Source organism: Stigmatopora nigra, chromosome 17, assembly GCF_051989575.1.
Source record: "Stigmatopora nigra isolate UIUO_SnigA chromosome 17, RoL_Snig_1.1, whole genome shotgun sequence".
Classification (NCBI taxonomy): Eukaryota; Metazoa; Chordata; class Actinopteri; order Syngnathiformes; family Syngnathidae; genus Stigmatopora; species Stigmatopora nigra.
Genome location: NC_135524.1, coordinates 10,040,172 through 10,060,571, shown reverse-complemented (window position 1 = coordinate 10,060,571; position 20,400 = coordinate 10,040,172). Strand labels below are relative to the sequence as shown.

At 41.1% G+C, this 20,400-nt stretch overlaps 1 protein-coding gene across 5 annotated transcripts in view; it reads right to left on the bottom strand.

The window, feature by feature from the left end:
• epha5 (EPH receptor A5) overlaps positions 1–20,400 on the bottom strand; it is a 66,530-nt gene that overhangs the window by 21,663 nt on the left and 24,467 nt on the right. For 4 of the 5 annotated variants that reach the window (XM_077736686.1, XM_077736685.1, XM_077736687.1 and 1 more), the window contains 8 exons: positions 15,848–16,003; positions 14,803–15,141; positions 9,332–9,456; positions 8,114–8,203; positions 6,642–6,711; positions 6,343–6,445; positions 1,399–1,466; positions 323–448 (listed from right to left, as the gene is read on the bottom strand). In XM_077736686.1, the coding sequence (XP_077592812.1) occupies positions 323–448; positions 1,399–1,466; positions 6,343–6,445; positions 6,642–6,711; positions 8,114–8,203; positions 9,332–9,456; positions 14,803–15,141; positions 15,848–16,003 (1,077 nt within the window). Of the gene's footprint in view, positions 1–322; positions 449–812; positions 945–1,398; positions 1,467–6,342; positions 6,446–6,641; positions 6,712–8,113; positions 8,204–9,331; positions 9,457–14,802; positions 15,142–15,847; positions 16,004–20,400 lie in introns of those variants that run through there. The other variant, XM_077736689.1, reaches the window with a different exon arrangement.

The following is a 20,400-nucleotide window of genomic DNA, read 5'->3' as shown; positions in this document are numbered from 1 at the left end:
CTTCAAAATATCTGTCCAAAAGAGTTTCTGAAAATGAATGAGACATACGACAGTCACTTGTTCTCAATTTGTCAAACTGATTTCATGTACCATTTAGAAGAAAATAATCAATTTGACGTGAGAGGATCTTGAACGAAATAGTTTACCAGGTACGATAAGTGTATGATAGGCTAAAAGATCTAGCCATTCTCATTGAGAATCATCTTGCATATAACATAAAAGTAGTATTAAATGTTATAAAAATATGTACCAACAACCAACACAATATATTGCCTTTAAGCCTCTTTGTAGTTGTGTGTAATCCCTGAAATGTACAACTCACCAGCTCCAATAATCCTTTCAATGGAGATGAATGAGACATCAATTTCTTGGGCAAATTCATGCACAGCCTGATTTGGGTCTTCATAGGTGAGGGGGTCAATGTAAGTACGCACTCCAGAGAACTGTACTGCAGACACAAAAATATTTTGGATGGCATTATTATACACACATTACACTTCATACTCAATATGTATGATTAGAAAGACTGAAATCAAAGCACACAGGGAAGCCATGCGCATTCACATAAGCATAAATAGTACATAACAAAACTGGTATGCCACTGAAGATAGTGGGTAAACTAAATGCATGATTCCATTTTGGAAGAGATGAACTAGTGTTTGGACATCTAGATGTCACAGTGGTGTTTTAATTGGTAGTGTATTTTTAGTTTGAATTCCAGAACCACCAGCTAAACCATCTAGGTCAGTGGTAAGATGGAGGAGCTGTCAGCGCTTACCAGGCCGGAATCGGAGTATCAGGAGTGTTGTACTCTGTTATTGTTGATTCTTCAGCTCCAGACTACTGAGGGACTGTGCGGATTTGCTTGGTAGAGTGACTCAGCATATTTTCGATGGACGATCTTGCCGTCATTCCAATCCAATCTAATCTAAATCTATTTTAATCTAATCAATGCACACCAGGTTCACTGTAGAATTCTGTCTTTCTATAATGACACTATTTTCTATTAAGAGCAGCGACACTGCATTTTGTTGCGTCTTACAAGCCGAGATAGAAGTTTAGCTGATGCCTAATCATAACAGATGGCATGCAAAACACAATGTAGAAATGTTGCCACATAGTATATGAAGCTGTCAAGATGGATAAATTATCATGGCTGTGTTTGAATGGGACAGTATGGCAACAATGAAAAGCCCTCATGATCTTTGACTGTATTGTCTGACACGCTCAGGTCTTTAAGGGGAAGACTAACCAATAATAACTTGGTGGCCACGGTTTGGAATCTGCTCTACAAACACAAATTCAACACATACACCAACTGAATTGAAGCCAAATTAAACCAATTCATCTTTCACCATGTTTTTCTTTGTATTATTACAAAGTGTGCTGTGGACTTACTGTGACCATTATGGAAATGCATTTTTTCCTCTTCAGCATCTTGCTTTGCTTTGCTGTAGCCACACCGCCTAAGAAAGAGAAGAAATTATTAGGAAAGTGTTGTATTGTCGACGATAGTAGTCTTTAATTCATAGTTCCTCGAATTTAACCATGAACTGGAACGAAAGGGTGCATTGCATTTTGATTCGTACATTCAGGAGAAGGGCACCATGGCAGGTATGTTTTAACCCACAGTGGACTATTCATACATAAGCTTCCATTTCAAATATTTTTCAACATTAAGATTTGATACAAATAGACCGGTGCATTTTTTTTAACTATATATTTTGGTTAAGTTATTGTGAGGCCTGTGTTGATGATTTCAACATTGGTGGTGGGCGGACCTTCGGCTTATCCCCTCAGATGTCCCCACGGAAAACCCGTAGAATCACCTGTAAGATACTAATATTAAATAAAATAAAGATTGTTTGTTAATATGTAAACTGAGCTCGTATGTTGACTTACTCGTATCTCAAATGAACTTTTCCAATAGAAATGAATCCAAATTAATTCATTCCAACCCTCTGAATACGCAGAAATATATACCTGTTAAATATATTTTGATTTTAAATAATTTCCCATTAATTTAGGAAATCTATATTCAAAATTATTTCTGAGAACCTTAATTCTAAAATTAATCTCAATGTTTTCTAAGCAGGTATAAATTACGGAATCAACTGTTATAACTACTTTTTTGGCCGTGAATTAATGCCCTTGTTTTTCTAAATGAATGTTGTGATCTGTAACTTGTTATCCTAAAGGAATGTTGTTATCAGTAACGGGATGTATATGGCCCGCAGGCCGAGGTTCAAAAACTTGTACACACACCCGACCGGGGCGGGGCAAGCGTGTCGGCTAAATGTTTATCGGCTAGATAGTCGGTCGGCCAATTAGTCGTTCGGCTAATTCTACGTTCGGCCAGATGCCCCTTCGGCGAGTTGGCTGTCGGTCAGTTGACAATCGGCCGGGGACTCAAATCCTGCATTGCCAGATGTGTCCCCCCTGCTGGAGCCAGTCTGCGGTTCGCTAGAGAGCATTTGGATGATCCAGAAGAGGACTGGGAGAATGTCTTATGGTCATAAGAACCCAAAATATAAGTTTTCGGTAGAAACACAGGTTCTCGTGTTTGGAGGAGAAAGAATACTGAATTGCATCCGAAGAACATCATGCCCACCGTGAAGCATTGGGGTGGAAACATCATGCTTTGGGGCTGTTTTTCTGCAAAGGGACCAGGACGACTGATTTGTGAAAAGGAAAAAATTAATGGGGCCATGTATGGAGATATTTTGAGTGAAAATCTCCTTCCATCAGCAAGGGCATTGAAAATGGGACGTGGCTGGGTTTTTCAGGTTGACAATGATCCCAAACACAGGCAGGGAAACAAAGGAGTGGCTTAGTAAGAAGCATTTCAAATTACTGGAGTGGCCTAGCCAGTCTCCAGATCTCAACCCCATAGAAAATCTGTGGAGGGAGTTGAAAGTCCCAAAACACCACAGCTCTAGAGGAAACCTGGGTGTGAGTGTGCATGGTTGTCCTTCTCCTTGTGCCCCATGATTGGCTGGCCACCGATTCAGTGTCCCCCGTCTATGCCCGCTGGGATTGGCACCAGCACACCCCGCGACCCTAATAAAAATAAAGCGGTTCATAAAATGAGATGAGACGAGATAAATATACAGTGGTACCTCGGCATACGAGCAATTTGAGATACAAATACAATTTTGAGCCTATATTCATCTTGCGATACGAGACCAATTTTGATATACGAGCAGAGAGCGGACGCGAGATGCTGCTCATAGGAATATCATGGGCACTGTCTCTCTCCCCGCAACTCCCTCGTTCAATGTATTTGTGATCGCAACTTCCTCTTTGAAATGTTTCTGCGAGCACTGGGCGTTGTTTTTTAGTGTTTTTTTTCTTCCCGTTAATCAGTGCGAATGGCGTATATACTACTTCTCGTTGGCAAGTGCTCATGCGTTCTCCCATTTGTGTGCATCATTTTGGAAATATTTGGTAGGGAATACAAACTCATACAACCCTCAGTATTGACTGGAAGTCAGTGTGGAGGCGGGGCAAATAGAGCCAACCCGAGAAAAGAAAGGTATCAAAATTTAAACGAAACTAGAATTAAATTAGGTCTCATGTTAGATTACATTTATTTGGGTCTGTCTGCATTGTAATCCAAGTTCATTTAAATTTGTTTATGTAATGTAACGAATGTGTTGCGGTGCAAAAAGCCCCTCTCCCCTCTCTGTCCCTCTCTCTCTCCCTCTCTCTCTCCCTCTCTCTCTCCCTCTCTCTCCCTCTCTCTCCCTCTCTCTCCCTCTCTCTCTCCCTCTCTCTCCCTCTCTCTCTCCCTCCCTCCCTCCCTCCCCTCTCTCTCTCTCTCTCTCTCTCTCTCTCTCTCTCTCTCTCTCTCTCTCTCTCTCTCTCTCTCTCTCTCTCTCTCTCTCTCTCTCTCTCTCTCTCTCTCTCTCTCTCTCTCTCTCTCTCTCTCTCTCATCAAACACATTTTAGTAATATTAAACAACTAGTTTTGTGTTACTTTGTTAATAAATGGCGAATTAGATATCCTGTTTTGGATGTTTTTTTTAGAGGATTGGAAGAATTTATTTTTTGTTAATTTCTATGGGAAATGGTCGTTTGAGTTATGCGAAAATCTATATACGAGCTCAGTCTCGGAACGCATTAAGCTTGTATCTAGAGGTACCACTGTATATATACAAAATCGTACTTATAGTCCAGTGCGACTTATAGTCCCAAAATTACGGTAACTGCAATTCTCTTGTTGCTAATAGGTGTATCCAATTATCTTCTTGTCAAATCAATTTCTCTGTCAAAATTTCCAAAATCCAGGCTATCTTACAAATGTCAAGGGTACTTGTGCTATTGTTCATTTGAACTTGTATTTCTTATACAGTGCCCATTAATTGTTTGAAAGGCACTTGGAATACAAATACTTTTTACTTTTATGTATTATTGTATGCATTGGACAGACAAGACAGGAAGGTTTACATAGGCAGCTGAATAATCAGTTTACACATTGTGTGTGCTTGAGTGTGTTTTGTGTCTGCCTGGGGTGTCTGGTTTGTCTGATCTGTTTGGACTAGGGATTTAAGAGTGTGCCCTGCGCAGTGGGCGCTCTGCCTTCGTACTTCCTGTATGGGGATGTCCATATGTATAAATGTTAACTGATGTGCACATGAAACACTTTGTAGAAATGTGTTTAAATATGTGTGCTCTGTTTCTATGTCAACTAATGTGTGTTAAGTGTCTGGACAGTTAAGATGGGCAGGTATTGCCTGTAGCATAGAGTGGATGGATGGGTGGGTGATAGATTGTGTGGCACAAATTCCACAGAGAAAATTTGTCTGGCTGGTCTGCAATTTTCCATTTTCAACACACAAAGCATATTTTATTTTTACAGTTACAACTACACTTTTGGCTTATTGGCTGTTTCACAACAACCGTCCATTTTCTTTACCCCTTGTCTGCGTCAAGTTGATTATGCATGTGAAGCTGTGCAAGCAGCCTTTGGTGGGTTAAATTGTGCTGGAGGGGCAGGCAATGGGCAGTGTTGTCAGTAATAAAGACGTTGACGAGTTAGTTGATCGATGAGCACCAAAACAGACGCATGACTAAATGCAACGCTCGGCAATACACGAGAAATTTAATAAGAAGACGCAGCCACCTTTGCCACAGCACAAATCGGAAAAAAAAACTGGAGAGAAACGAACTTTCCGACTTTGTTGAAAAAAATCCTGAACGAACCCTCAACGGAGCATTAGTAAATGCAACGGTCGGCAATACACGAGAAAGCGGAGGAAGACTAAGCCACCATTGCAACAGAACCAAGCAGAAAAAAACGGGGGAGAAATTAACTTTCCGACTTTGTGGAAAAAACATCCTGAAAGTGCTCACGAGTCATGCCCACTTTGACGTTTGTCTTGTGCATTTTGGAAACATTATTAAAGTTCTCAAAGGCAACCGTCTTTGGATTTTTATTCTTGAATAAAATTGCCCTTGCACCTTCAGTATCATGTCTGATCTCTACGTCTATAATATAAAAGAATGAACTGAGCAAAACTTCAAATCATTTGTTTTACAATGCCCCAACCGAAAAGGTGTGTTTGTATGCTTTCAGATTGGCACAAAACACGATCAGAAAACAGTTAGGCTCAGCATATTCTGTAACAAGGATAAATTACATTCATGAGTCCAAGCTCTTTCAGTAAAGCATTGTAATTACAGCAACTTCTCTACTTGACCCTTAGTGGATGCATCTAAGGACTGCAGGTTGTAGCTGTGATACTGATGGATGTACTAAGTACGCTCTTCACGGACCCTTTATATAACCAACATAAGATGAACATTCCTAATGAGAATCCATGACCCAAACAGATTGAGGTGAAGAATGCCTAACAGTATGGCCTTAAACCCATGGGTGTTATTATCATAGTTAAATAGCAACAAACAAGGGCTGTCATGACAACTTCAGGCCACGAATGGAAGCTATAACAATGACTTGGAGATAATAGATCACTAAAATCCATTGAAGCGCACCAAGTTGAACTTCATCAAAGCAGACCTTTGCAAAGCCCCCATGAAGAATTATACTGCTTAATTATAGATGTGCTATCATGATTTGTCACAGATGCAATCACAAATGATTGGCATACTATGTATGTAACAGTTTTATTTAACATATTTTGAATTATAGTTTTTACAAGTACCGTAAAAATTTAAATAATCATTATGTTGGAGTTTTTAGATAACAACTTTGAGTGTCTTGGTGGTAAAAACAGGCATGTGAAAACTCCTCTATGTAACAAATAACAATATAATTTATCATTACAATTATCAGAAAGTGAGTCATAAATTAATCTATTTAGCAAAATATTACCCTACCGTCCACGGAGTAGAAATCCAGCCACCGCTGCCAAGAAGACGAGCGCCAAAGTGACACCTATCGCTACTATTGAAGCTTGGGCCCGTTCACTGCTAGGTGTTACTGCCAAGAGAGAGAGAGAGATTAAAGCAGGCCTAAATATACAAATGCCTGCACTTGCCCACAATCACACGCTTTCAAAAAAAAGTAGGCAATCAAGAACAGGTGTGAGGTTCCTAAAAGTTTCCAATAGTCACGCTTGCCCACTCATGCTCACTGTCTTACTCTGTATCCAACATATACTTCTATGTGAACTCACAGTAAGGGCTTGTTTGGAATTCAAAACGACGGCTAAAAGCACCATAGCCCGCAGATGTCCTGGCTCGTACCTATAATACACAAGATACAGGTTTAAACCAAATTGAATTATTGCATCCAGTATACAATTACACTGCATACAATTATACAAAAACACCAGAGTACTGAATACCCACATCTTTATTTTTAATTACAACATTTTGATAAGGTGACAAGCAGTCACCGTTTTTTATCCACTGAAGCACACTGGTTTATAAGTATGAGGATCAATAGCCAGTTATCTGGGAAAATTGTCCAGTTCATCCACTTTTGTCCACTTTGCATAGGCTGTGGCAGGCATCATAATTTAGATACTATGGTTATTTGGGGTGTGAAGTGAAACTTGAGTCAATGTCTACCATCATGTCTATGGACCCTTCTTTTTTGTTAATAGCTTTCAACTTTTTGTTATTTTTGAACAAAAAATGGATCAGAAATTGGGTAACATGGCCTTGTTGGTGTTCTGTAAGTTTTATTCTATATTGAAAATGACCTCCGCAGATGTCCAAGTTGTATTATGGGATGTTTACACAATGAGATATGCAGCTCATTACCCTGCAAAATAAAAATGCCACAACAAACTACAAGCTATAAGGGCCAAAGCGGGTGTTTTAACAGTGATTTAAAAAAAATAATAATATTAATGTAAAGAAAACATTCATCCATTCATGCATTTTCTGAACGGCTTTGTCCACATTAAGGTCACGGAGGGTGCTGGAGCCTATCCCAGCTCACTTAGGGCCAGAGGCGGGGACACCCTGAATCCGTGGCCAGCTGATGACACAAGGAGATGGACAATCATTCACACTCACACCCATACCTATTTGCAATTTAGAGTGTCCAAACAGACTACCATGCATGTTTGGTCCTGGGTTCAAATCCATTGTGGTCCATCTGTGTGGAGTTTGCATGCTCCCCCGGGCCTGCGTACGCTTCCTTCCAAAATTATGCATGGTATTCTGATTGAACGTTCTAAATTGCTACTAGTATGGGTGTGAGTGTGAATGGTTGTCCGTCTCCTTGTAACCCTGCTATTGACTGGCCACCGATTCAGGCTGTCTCGCGCCTGTGGCCTGAAGTCACGTGGGATAGGCTCTAGCACCCTCCGCGACCCTAGTGAGGAGAAAGCGGTTCAGAAATGCATGATTGAATGAATGTTTTCTTTGAGATTTTATCGAAAAAATAAAGGGGCGGGGCAAAACTTTCTCCAATTTCTGAGCTACGGAAATTTGACATTTACTTTTAGCATTATGTAGACGAAAATGATTTATTCTGGTGGGTCACACAATATCGTGCTACAGGCTGGAACTGGCCCTTGGGCCATTTGTTTGCAAGAGCTGGTTAGCGTTCCCTATACTTGTCTATGTTTGTTTTCAGTGTCAGCTCATTATAATGTATCAATTTCTTTGGATATTCTCTAAGTTTTTGAACAACCTGGAAGATGTAGGCCGAAGAGGGTTTTAGGCTTTCCACAACCATCTCAGTCTCCCTGGATTTTATGATAGTGTAGCTGGAGTCCTGCTCCTGTTGAAAAAGAAAATTTGAATGTGCACATTTATGACACGTCTCATTTGTTTCTTGCACTCAATGTGCATTGTTTGAGTGTGTTATGTATGTCCATGTGGAAGGATCAGTTCCTCAGCTGTAACCTTATCAGGTTTAAACAAGGCTAAATGTCCACTCCATTAGCTAACCACTTACCACAAACCTTGCTTATTTCCCCATCTATCTCCCTGGTATACCTCTATTATGACCTTAACAGAAAAGAATGCTTACAAGGATAAAGGGGAAGAAGAGGTAGGACACAGGATCACCGAGCTGAGCTGAAGCTTCAACTTGCTTAATTTCACAACTTCCGCCTTAAAAGCAGCTTTGGGAAAGTGAACATTATTTTTATATGGTGCCATTTAGTGTGAAAAGATCAGCAAATTTTGTTTAATATAAAATGCAGTATCAGTTATTTCCAAGGGAATTATCTATTGTAGAAATGGCAAAGTAAATATTCAATAGACATTGGTTTATTAGATAGCATTGCTAATGCCGGGGCGATAAATGATAACGTTTCAATAAGTCGATAAATATAAGGGAACATTACTTCCAGACCAACGTTTGGTAATTGAGAAGATATTGAGGAACAGCGAATCATTTAGCGGGGATAGCAAAACAGTGGTGCACAAAAAGCGAAATGACTATACCACAGCCAAAATGAGTGATTATGAGATGTAGAACAAAACCAAGCCTATCCACTAAAATATCCAAGTGAAGTCTCCGTGTCATGTACTTAATTTGTACTTATGAATGCACATGAGGCACACTGAGAGCAAACACAATAGACTGAACCTTGTCAGCACTCCACATCATATCCTCCGACGCCTCAAGCCTACACGAAGTAAATTTATATATATAGTTTTGTAGTTTTTTTGTGAGGCTGAAAATAGTCTGCTTGCTAATTGTGATGATTCTTCAGTTGATTGTTCATTTATTTCATATTGCACAGCACAAACTTTGGGGTGTGGAAACGATAGGGAAATTGTGAACTCAATGGGCAATCACAGGAATAGGTCACACAGGGGAAAAACACAACAAAACCAATCCCTAACATAGATTTTTACCTTGATAACAATTTTTGTCATTGCCCATGCCTAACATTACCTTCTCAAAATACTTGATCTCATATTCGAGGATGATGCCATTAGGTCGGTCGGGTTCTGCCCAGGAAAGTGTGATGCTGCTCTTGCCAGCATAACCTTTTCGCACGGCACTCACGGGGGAAGGCGCTGGACATGAAGACACATATATGCACAATTAAAATTTGGCAAAAACAAAGTTCGAATCCTGAAGAGGATGTTTCTGAGAACCTTTTTCTTAGTTAGATGTAAATAACGTAATTATTTGCATGTTCTCCTCGGGCCTGTGTTGGCTTTAGCTTTTAAGTTGACCAGATGTTGTAGGCTTAGTTTGTGTGTGACTCTGCCATCATTTTCATCTGTGAAGTAATTTATTAGCAGCGCTCTCAAGTCAAGTGAGATAGGTTGCGTGAGTGTGCATCTGTCACTGAGCCATCCTGTTATAACCGGAGCTCAGAGGCGAATAAGCGGCACAAGAGGCTTTTAACCAGGGAAAATGCTCCCTGACAATGTACTTATTATATGTGTCTGTGTGCCTATGTACGTGTGTGTGTGTGTGTGTGTGGGGGGGGGGGTGTCTGTGTGCGTGTGATGGTGGTGATGGGGTGTATAAGACGTTCAAGTTTCAATAATGTCAGCCGAACTATACAGGGAATAAATCACAGATCCAAACACAGTAACTTTTTCCTGAGTAGATGGTTGCACAAAAGTCCTATGTTCAAAATCTTACTTGAAACAAGAAACCAAAACACATGCATAATTGTTTTTTTTTAAATACTGTATGGGCTTGGCTGAAATAATGAGTTTCTTTATTTTCACTGCAGACTAAATGGTTATAATGTACTTGAAGTACCTTTAAATCCAGCAATGAATGGATCCATGATACATACACATGTATGTTTAAAACATTATAAATAGGGTTCCCTTACACGTATACTGTAAAACCTTTTGGTACAAACATAACACTTAGAAGTACCGTATTTACTCGCATATAACCCGCCCGCATGTTTATATCTGTCAGGATTGACAGGTAATCGTGCCCTGTGACGTTCGTTAACTCCTCCAGGATGCTGCACCAGGTGGAGAGCATGAAAGCCCCCTTGTCCCTGTTAATGATCTTCGAACCTCGCTTGCCCATCTCAAAAGCCTCGCCGATCCAGCGCTGATGTTTGTTTTCTGCGTTGCAGATGACTCTGGCGTTTTCCCAGTCCATGATATGGTTTTCCCTTTAGCAGTGGTCTGTGATGGCTGACTTACAGTGTTCCTGTTGTGCTTGTTGTTTTATCGCTCTTCTTTGTCTAGTTGCTGTCTCTGTTTCGCACACCTTTTTGCGTTCTATTTTTTCTTATGAGTAAACTTCCTATTGCTCCGATTTAGGATTGATTGCATGATTTGCACGGGACTTCCTTTAGTGTTTATTTTTAGGGTGTATTGGTCCTTTGGATTCACCAAGATCTGGGCGAGTGTTGTGTGTGGTTTGACATGTGTTGTTAGTGTTTCCTCAATGCCTCAAAGCTCTTTGGATACATTGCGTAACCCCTCTCACATTCAGCAACGTTAGCATTTCCCTCTGCTCGTGTTTCTTTGTCCGTATTCTTTTTGCTCTCCTGTATCGTATTGTTTTTTATCTGTCCTGCGCCTTTCGTTATTGCCCACTGTGGATACTGACATCTTTTTAGTGTATGTGATTTTCTTTCTGTGTTCTGTCCTCCGGGTCCGTGATTATTGTAGTGCGCTCATGCAATGTTCTGACCACTGACAACTGATGGATGGTGGGATGTTCAGATGTCCAAAGGAAATATTGATCAGTGTGTGTGGGTTTTCTGTGTACTCTTAATTTTATGTCTCCATTGTCATTGTCATGATGTTCAAGTCCAGAAAAGCTATGAATTGGCCCGTGTGTTCTTCGTGTGTAAAGAGGTAGTCTCCTTTCTCTCTCTGTGTGTAAAGAGGTAGTCTCCTTTCTCTCTCTGATTGTGAGCTCCTGTGTTGACCTTCTTTCTGCCTCCTCTTATTGGTTCAAACATTTGTGACTCAGATACAGTGTGGCAAATAGGCTCCTTTAGTCAACCATCAATTGTGTAAGTTCTCCTACTTGAAAAGATTAGAGGCCTGTAATTGTTAACATGGGTAAATCTTAACCATCAGATACAGAATCTGAAAAAAACTGGAAATCACATTGTTTGATTTTTAAAGAATGTATTTCAAAATTAGAGTGGAAAATAAGTATTTGGTCACCTACAAACAAGCAACATTTCTGTCTGTAAAAGAGGTCTTCTTTTAGTGAGGTCTAACAAGATCTTCACCCGTTAACTGGATTAATAGCATCTGTTTTAACTCATTATCGGTATAAAAGACACCTGTCTACAACCTCAGTCTCTCACACTCCAAACTCCACTATAGGCAAGACCAAAGAGCTGTCGAAGGACACCATAATCAAGAACCTGCTGCTTGCAAAAATACAGACAATATTTACTCTTGACCTGTTCTATTTTTGAAGGTATTTTCAACATTTACATAACTATCAGGAATTTTTAAATAAATTGAACGAACATTTTTACAAATACAATCGATACATATATAGATATATATTTGTATGCAACATCTCTTTTTGTAAATACCTCGCATTAACATGGGGCTTATAGTTAAGTGTGGTGTAAAAATGTATCCGTTTGTTTTTTAACTGTTGTGAAATTTAGGCAGTGCAATTTAAAGTCATGTGCACTGTATATTTCGGAAATGTCAGTACTTATATCTGAAAGCACGGCAACAGAGAAAACCTGAAATCAACAGCAAGGTCCAATAGGTTTGCAGGCCAAGTAACAATATTTCACACAACTTGTACTTGCTATGGAAGTCAATGAACAACTATAATTCATCCATCATATTTGCACTCATTGCCAAGGAGAAGAGACTTGCTGTCATATGTAATCTATCACAAGGCTTAATCTGAAACTGGTTAACTGTAACCCCACTACAACTCCGATGAACTCAAAGTGAGCTCTGCAGTCTAGTCTAATCCACTCAGACTGCTGACAGTTACAGCGACAGGTCTGTCGGTTTTCTTAACTGTCAGACAACCATCTGTCTCTTTTTTTCCCTCAAACCATATGACCATTTTAGTGATCCACATCCAAATGCCCCTAATAGGTATTCCACAAAATCATGCAAAGCATCTGTCAATGAACTAGAACATTATGCATTAAAAGATTTTTCATTTTATCACCTTAAAACAGAAATATTCCAGAGTAAAAACAGTTTATCTGATCGTTGCATCATCAACTGTGACAAACATCTAAAATAAACCATGTAGCCACAATACATTCCTAATGAAAGAAATTGGCTTCCCAACGAGATTTGAAAAGAACCGGATATAGCTCCCTATTATGACGACTACACTGACATCTGTTGCCTCATTAATTAGGTTGTCGCCATTAATATTTTAGAGATTAGGATTTTGCAAACAATAATATAATCAGAGTGCATTAAATACAAAATAGAGTAGCGATGCCAGTTTTTAAGCTTGGCAAAGTGATTCTGCATATTTTCAACCTCAGCCTCAGTCTGGAGAAGGTCCCCACCTTATGGAACACTTCCTGCGTGGTCCCAGTTCCAAAGACTGCCTATCCCAGGGAGCCAAACCACTTCAGGCCGGTAGCTATAACCTCTCACCTAATCAAGACAGGCAGTTCGCCTATCGTCCAGGCATTGGGGTGGAAAATGCTACCACCTACGTGGTGCACAGATCTCTTTCACACCTGGAGAACACGGGAAGCACAGTGAGAATGTTTTTTGACCTCTCCAGTGCATTCAACACAGTTCAGCCGGTCCTGCTGAGAGGGAAACTGGAAGAGGCTGGAGTAAGGAACCACCTAGCCGCATGAATCATCGACTTCCTCACTGAAAGACCACAATATGTGAGACTCCAGGACTGTACGTCTGATGTGGTAGCTTGCAGCACGGGGTCCCCACAAGGCAGAGTGCTCTCCCCACTCCTTTTCTACCTCTACACATCAGACTTTGAACATAATACAGACACCAGCCATCTCCAGAAGTTCCCTGATGACACCGTTATTGTTGAACGAGTGATGGACGGGAATTACCTGGAGTACAGGGGAGTCATCACAGCCTTTGTTGACTGGTGTAGGCAAAACCACCTCTACATTAACACCAGTAAGACAAAGGTCCTTTGGAGTGTTCAGGACACTGCTGAGGACTTTCTACGACACTGTGGTGACATTTACAGTGTTTTATGCAGTGGTCTGTTGGGGATGCAGGAGCATGGAGAGGGACAGGAACAGGATGAGTATGCTGGTTAGGAGGACCAGCTCTGTTCTGGGCTGTCCTTTGGACTCTGTGGAGGAAGTGGGAGAGCGGAGGATGCTGACCAGGATGATGTCCATCATGGACAGCACCTCCCACCCCCTGCATGAGTCTGTGGAGTCCCTTCTAAGCTCTTTCTGCAATAGACTGCTGCACCCTCATTACAGGAAGGAGCGCTTCTGCAGATCCCTTTCCCCATCAGCTGTCAGGTTCTTTAACAAAAAAATGGCTGGGTTTAAACCTACCGCATGCATGCATGTACATCTATGTATATGTATATATGTGCTTATATGTGTGTGTATTTCTATGTACATATATATATATAAATATATATATATATATATATATATATATATATATATATATATATATATATATATATATATATATATATATATATATATATATATATATATATATATATATATATATATATATATATATATATATATATATATATATATATATATATATATATCAGAAATAGGAAAGGCATTTTAGACATAAATAGGAGTAATAAGTTAATAAATAAATACATGAATAAATATAAAAATAAACAAGCGTGTTGCTGAAATATATCTATTAATATACATACATACACACATATATATATATATATATATATATATATATATATATATATATATATGTGTGTGTATGTATGTATATTAATAGATATATTTCAGCAACACGCTTGTTTATTTTTATATTTATTCATGTATTTATTCATTAACTTATTACTCCTATTTATGTCTAAAATGCCTTTCCTATTTCTGCATCCTCACCCTCTTGCTACTGTGACAATGAAATTTCCTGAATACGGGATGAATAAAATTATCCAATCCAATAAAGTTATCCAATTATCAGCATAATTGTTCTGAACGACCATGCTGCATCGACACGACCATCTAACAGCAAACAGTTATACATGGAGCTTTTATTATTTTTAGAATCCAGGTGTTTTTTGGGAATTGCTGTAGATTTTAATATGTAAAAATGAAAGAATTTACACTAGGAGTCAGGAATGTAAACAGTGACAGGCTTGTTCAGTTGCAATGTGACAGCACAATCATTTGGTGCTTGCGACACATTCATATTCAGAGTTTCACCTCGTCCCAGTTGATACGAAATAAAAATTAAGACTTTGGGAACCACAGAATAAGTCATACATACCAGCTTGATTGGTGGTCACATTAACTGACACGTACTGCTTTGTGTGGCCTTTGTCCAGCTCTGACACGCCATTGACGGCCTCCAGGAGAAAAGTGTAGTTTGTGTGCGATTGCAGGTCAGCCACCATCACCGAGGTGTTAGACAAGCCGACTTGACGAGGAATAAAGCGAACGTTGGGACCACATTCCTCCAGCTCCCTACCATTCAGCTTGACTTCTCTGCATAAGACATTGTAGCGGATGTCCTTCCTTCCACCAAACTCCATGGGAACGGACCACTCCAGGAAGACACTGGTCTCATTGACATTGGAGAAGGCATTGCGCGGCGTAGACGGTGGCCCTGGGAGTCAGTAAGATCAAATTGAAATTACTCAAGCTTATTACTCTAAAGCTACAGTCATACCAAAGGCCCAGTTTAGATATGCATTTATAGTACAGATGAGTCAGATATATATTTGAGTCTTATCCACATGCAAATGAGCCAAGGCAGATTTGAGGAGGAAAATGTAATAACTGTTACCACTGCAAGAAAAGAATCAGACATCTGTAGCATATTGGCAAAAAAAGAACAAAAATAAACTGATTTGACCTGCAGCGTGAACATAGCTCAAGATCATTTCATTAGATCCTGTTTAAATTCTACGTTTGCTAAAAGTAGATTATAACAATGAAGGCAATAAAGATGAAGAACGTATTCTTAGTACTCTCAGAAATTGCAAGAAATTTACGGCGGACCCTGAAGATTCCATCAATGATCCAATGCCTATCAAATCTGATGAAGAGGATTTGGACTAAACTCCAAATAGCCTGTTTCTTTTCTTTTTTCTTTATTTTTATTTTTTTAGAAGAAACAAATATACAGGTGAAATAGTTAATGGAAGTAACACTGGAAAATATGTACATTTAATGTGCCCACAAAAAATATTATAAGTTCCCTAAAACATTGCACTCTCTCAACTGAGAATAGGACTTAACAAGCTTTTCAATCAGACCAAATCAAAAGTAAACTGTAGTAAATAGGTGCAAGTAAATAAATTTAATCTCACGTGTGCAGGCCATATTGGGAGGATCAGAGTCAATCTTGTGATATCCATCTTCACAGCTGCATGTAGATGCTCCTGTATGCCAGGCCACACTGTGAGGTGGACATTTACTGCAGAGCTGAGACTCCAGCACCAAGCGATAAAACCCCACTTTGCAAGCTGAAAGACAGAGAGGTAGCGGATGCCATGAGTGTGTTTAAAGTGTGGTAAAGAGATGATGTGTCACACTGGTCATGAAATCATTGCAATAGCCTCCTGTGAGTCAAGCGACATACGATAAAATACTTGGACCAAACTACTTGGTTGATTTGTTTGACCCCCTATGAAGTATTCATATCCCTTTGCTCACCGCGAACCGGTTTGCTGTTTGCTCCAAAATTAAGATCCATTGGAACGAATTACCAGAAAATCTGGTGTGCTCCTTCAAATCAGGGCAGCAAATACTATTATTTACTACGCCCTTTTAATAACTGCTACTTGTATCCAAATACTGAAATGAATTGAATGTGTTAATTGTCTTTATACAAGAAAATGAGTTTTAAAGCTTCACTATGAAGTGCAATAAATAATTAATCAATTAAAAATATTAGATGACTAACAAACACAATATTTTCACGACTATAAGGCGCACTTAGAAGTCCTACATTTTCTCCAAAATAGACCGGACTGCTTTATAATCCAGTGCGCTTTATATACGGACCAATACTAAAATTGTCATCACGATAAAATAAAATAAATCAGTTGACTGGGTACACAATCCTCTACAGCTCTCACAACTATGGCAAGCAGCCCCCGAATCTATTTTCCCCATGGAAAAAGTACTGCGCAGTGACTGCTGGGATATATAGTTATTTTGTCAATACACCCAGTATGACGGCGAGCACAGTAATTTGGTGCTCGTCGTCATTCCGGCTGGATTTACAAAAAATCCTCCCACTAGATGTTGGCGTCAACAGAGCATTCAAAGCTAGACAGCGAACTATATTTCACGACTATTTGGCACATCGTATTTTTAGCCACAGTGTCAATAACGAGTGCTATTTCTGTATTTTACACACACAAAGGACGCAACGTTGATTAGGTCCTCCTGAGTATGGTGACGGCTCTTGGGAAGTACCTGTCCATGAGTCTGTTTGTTTGGGTGATAAGGTCCTGTAGCGGTGGAAGTGGTGTAAGCCAAGAGGTGTATTGTCTCTTATGATGCTCTTTGCCCTTCCTAACAACCGGGAATTGTAGATGGTAGGAAGGGGACTTGGGGTCAATTAATGACCTTTTGGGCTGTGTTAATCACCCAGTGCAGGTTGATATTCATTTGCTCCTTCCTGAGTACTCTCAGGAAAGGTAGCCTCCGCTGCACCTTATTGATGAGTATTTGCTGCTCAAGTGACATCAGCAGATATTGACCCCCATAAATTTGAAAGTCTAGAGTAGTACCAAGCTGACCCATGGGCACTTGAGTAGGTGTGACAGGCAGCAATGCCAAGCAGGGAAAATCACCTACCTGTACATCAACTGTAGTTCTGAAAAGAGAAGGGAGTCAGAGAGAAAGGGCCTGAAAATTCTGTCGGATAGGTCAGGCAAAGACTATACAGGCTTTGCAGAGCTGAACGCATCCGCAAGCGTAGCAAACAGAAGCAGAAAGTGTGTGCCAGCTTCAACAAGCACGCCAGACAACTGCTGGAGGAGAACAAGTCCGGAAAGATTGAGACCACCAGGGAGCAAATGGAACAGCATGTCAGAAGGCAGTACAGCGATGAACTAAGCGAGTTTAACATCTTGCCCCCCAAGCTCAGCGAAGTTATGCAAGCAGTGAAGAAGGCAAGGTCCTCATCAGCACCAGGCCATAATAGAGTCCCCTACAAATTATATAAAAACTGCCCCCAGGTTTTAGAGATACTCTGGTACCTATTGAGAACTGCCTGGAATAAGCAGCGCATTGCACCGGAGTGGCAAAGGGCTGTAGCGGTCTTCATCCCGAAGGAAGCAAACTCCAAGGAAATAGGCCAATTCAGAAGCATCAGCCTGCTGAACGTAGAGGGGAAGATCTTCACGGTGTTAGCGAGAAGGATGTCCACCTACAATCTAGAGCAGGGGTGGCCAACCAGTCAGAGACCAAGAGCCACATTTTTTACTGTGGTACCGCAAAGAGCCACATTTTTTACTGTGTTACCGCAAAGAGCCACATCATACACATACCTTTGCTCAGCCAGATTTATTGTAAATGTCACACACCAGCATAGTAATGACATAAATTGACTCCTACAGCACTAACAGCACAGGCCAGTCATTATCAACAATGAACATTGTGTGCACTGTCTCACACAGACAAACTCTCAGTTCAACCAAGTCCACAAACAAAAATATAACAATTTACAATAGCGTTTTTCTTTTGCTATGCATGTTACTTAGTGGGACTTCTGTCATAAAATCAGAGCCTATTTTTGCGCAACATTCGCTCCTTGTGAGCTGTCATTTATTATAAATGGCTTTTAAGTAGCGCGCCCACCACGTGGTGTACGCCTCACTCTCCTATTGGCTGCTCCCGGCTGAGCACTCTCGCTTTGGTCTGCCTCGCAGGGGGTGTGGCTTTTTCAGCCGACGCTCGATCTTTGGGATACTTTTTGTGTGCGCGACGCTGTTCATTGTCGCTTCTGGTTCACGGGAGCTCTCCCACTCTGTTAAAAACGTTTACTTAAATGACCTTGCTCCTACTGGGAAACTTTGAGGTATTTTCATCCCGAGCACATGCGCATTGGACGAAAATACCGTATTGAACTCAAGCGAAGCGCACACGCAAATAAAAATAAAACACAAATACAAACTTTGATATGGACGTAAGAGCCGCATGAAACCGGGCAAAGAGCCGCATGCGGCTCGCGAGCCGCGGGTTGGCCACCCCTGATCTAGAGCATGGCTGCATTAATAACAAGTGCCAAAAAGCAGGAACCCCTGGCTTTCCAGGGTGTGTAGAGCATTCTGCCAATATCTGGGACCAAATCCAGAAGGCCAAGTGGGAGAAGACCAACCTGCACGTCATATGGCTCGATCTCACCAATGTGTATGGATCTGTCCCACACCTGCTGATAGGTTATGCCTTGGAGTTCTTCCACATGCCTCCCTGCATCAAGAAACTGGTACCACTGTACTTCAGCGACCTGCAAATGAGCTTTTCCCTCCAGGAATTTACCACCGGGTGGCAGCAGCTAGAAGTGGGAATTGCAATGGGGAGTGCCATATCTCCAATCCTCTTTGTGGCAGCCTTTGAGTTAATCCTCATAGAAGCAAGACAAATGATTGGAGGAATCAAATTACCATCTGGCCAGAGATTACCCCCATTGAGGAGCTACAGGGACAATGTCACCAGCCTCCTTCAGACAGCAGCGTGCACATCTCGACTGCTGAAGAGGATGGACGAGTTGACATCGTGGGCCATGATGAAGAGAATATCCCCTAAATCCCATAGTGTGTCAATCAGAAGAGGAGTCAGAAACGACAATATCACCTTTATTGTCAGGGGCGAAACACCCCCTCCACTCTGAGCAACCCATCAAAAGTCTTGGGCGGCAGTACACTGTAGAGCAGTCTAATAAACTGATGGAGAGCACCATCATAAGACAACTACTCCCCAGAAAGTTAAAGGTCTGGTGCTACCAGTTCATACTGAACGGTAACGTGGCCCTTGAAAATGAGCAAGATCTCATCCACTGTGAGCAAGATGGAGGGAAAAGCCAATTAATTCATCAGGAAGTGGCTAGGTCTACCACGGTGCCTTTCTGAAACAGGCTTCTTTGGAAGGAATGCACTGCAACTGCCACTGCAGTCTATCAGTCTGGGCTACAAGCAAGAGAATTCTAGGCTGGTTCTCAAGCTAACAGAGTCCACTGACCCACGCCGAGGTTGACCAAGCCCTCAATAGACTGCAGCACCAGGAGATTATGGGCAGAGTTCAGGCAGGAAGAGCATTGCTAGAAGCACCACGATTCTGGTCCAAAGCTAACCATAAGGTGAGGACAGAGATGTTGGTGGCAGAGCTGACAAGAATGGGGAAGAGCGCTACAAGATGAAGGCCGTGTCGCAGTTGTCAACTGAAACATAGGTTGGTCGGACCTGTTAAAGATCCCGCTGGCAAGAACCAGCTTCCTCATTCGCACAACCTACCACACGCTTCCATGTCCTCGTAAACTCCAACAATGGTTCTGCGAGGAAGTATGCTGCGCACTTTGCAAAGCACCCAACGGAAGCCTCCAGGACATCTTGTCAAGCTGCAAGACAGCACATTTTCAGCGGCTCTACAGATGGCGCCATGATCAGGTCCTAAGGAAACTAGCTGAAGTGCTGGAGAGACGCAGACAGAGCAGTAAAAATTCACCACCAGCGGAGATCCACGCCAACTTCGCCAAACAAAGGGGGGAAAGAGATACACCAGGCCAAGAGAGACACTAAGGCTCCTTTTCCATGGTCAGGAGTGGGATTTGAGGGTTGACCTCAACAGGCAGCTCTGATTCTCCACAGAGATCATCACCACATCACTCCACCTAGATATTATGGTATGGTCC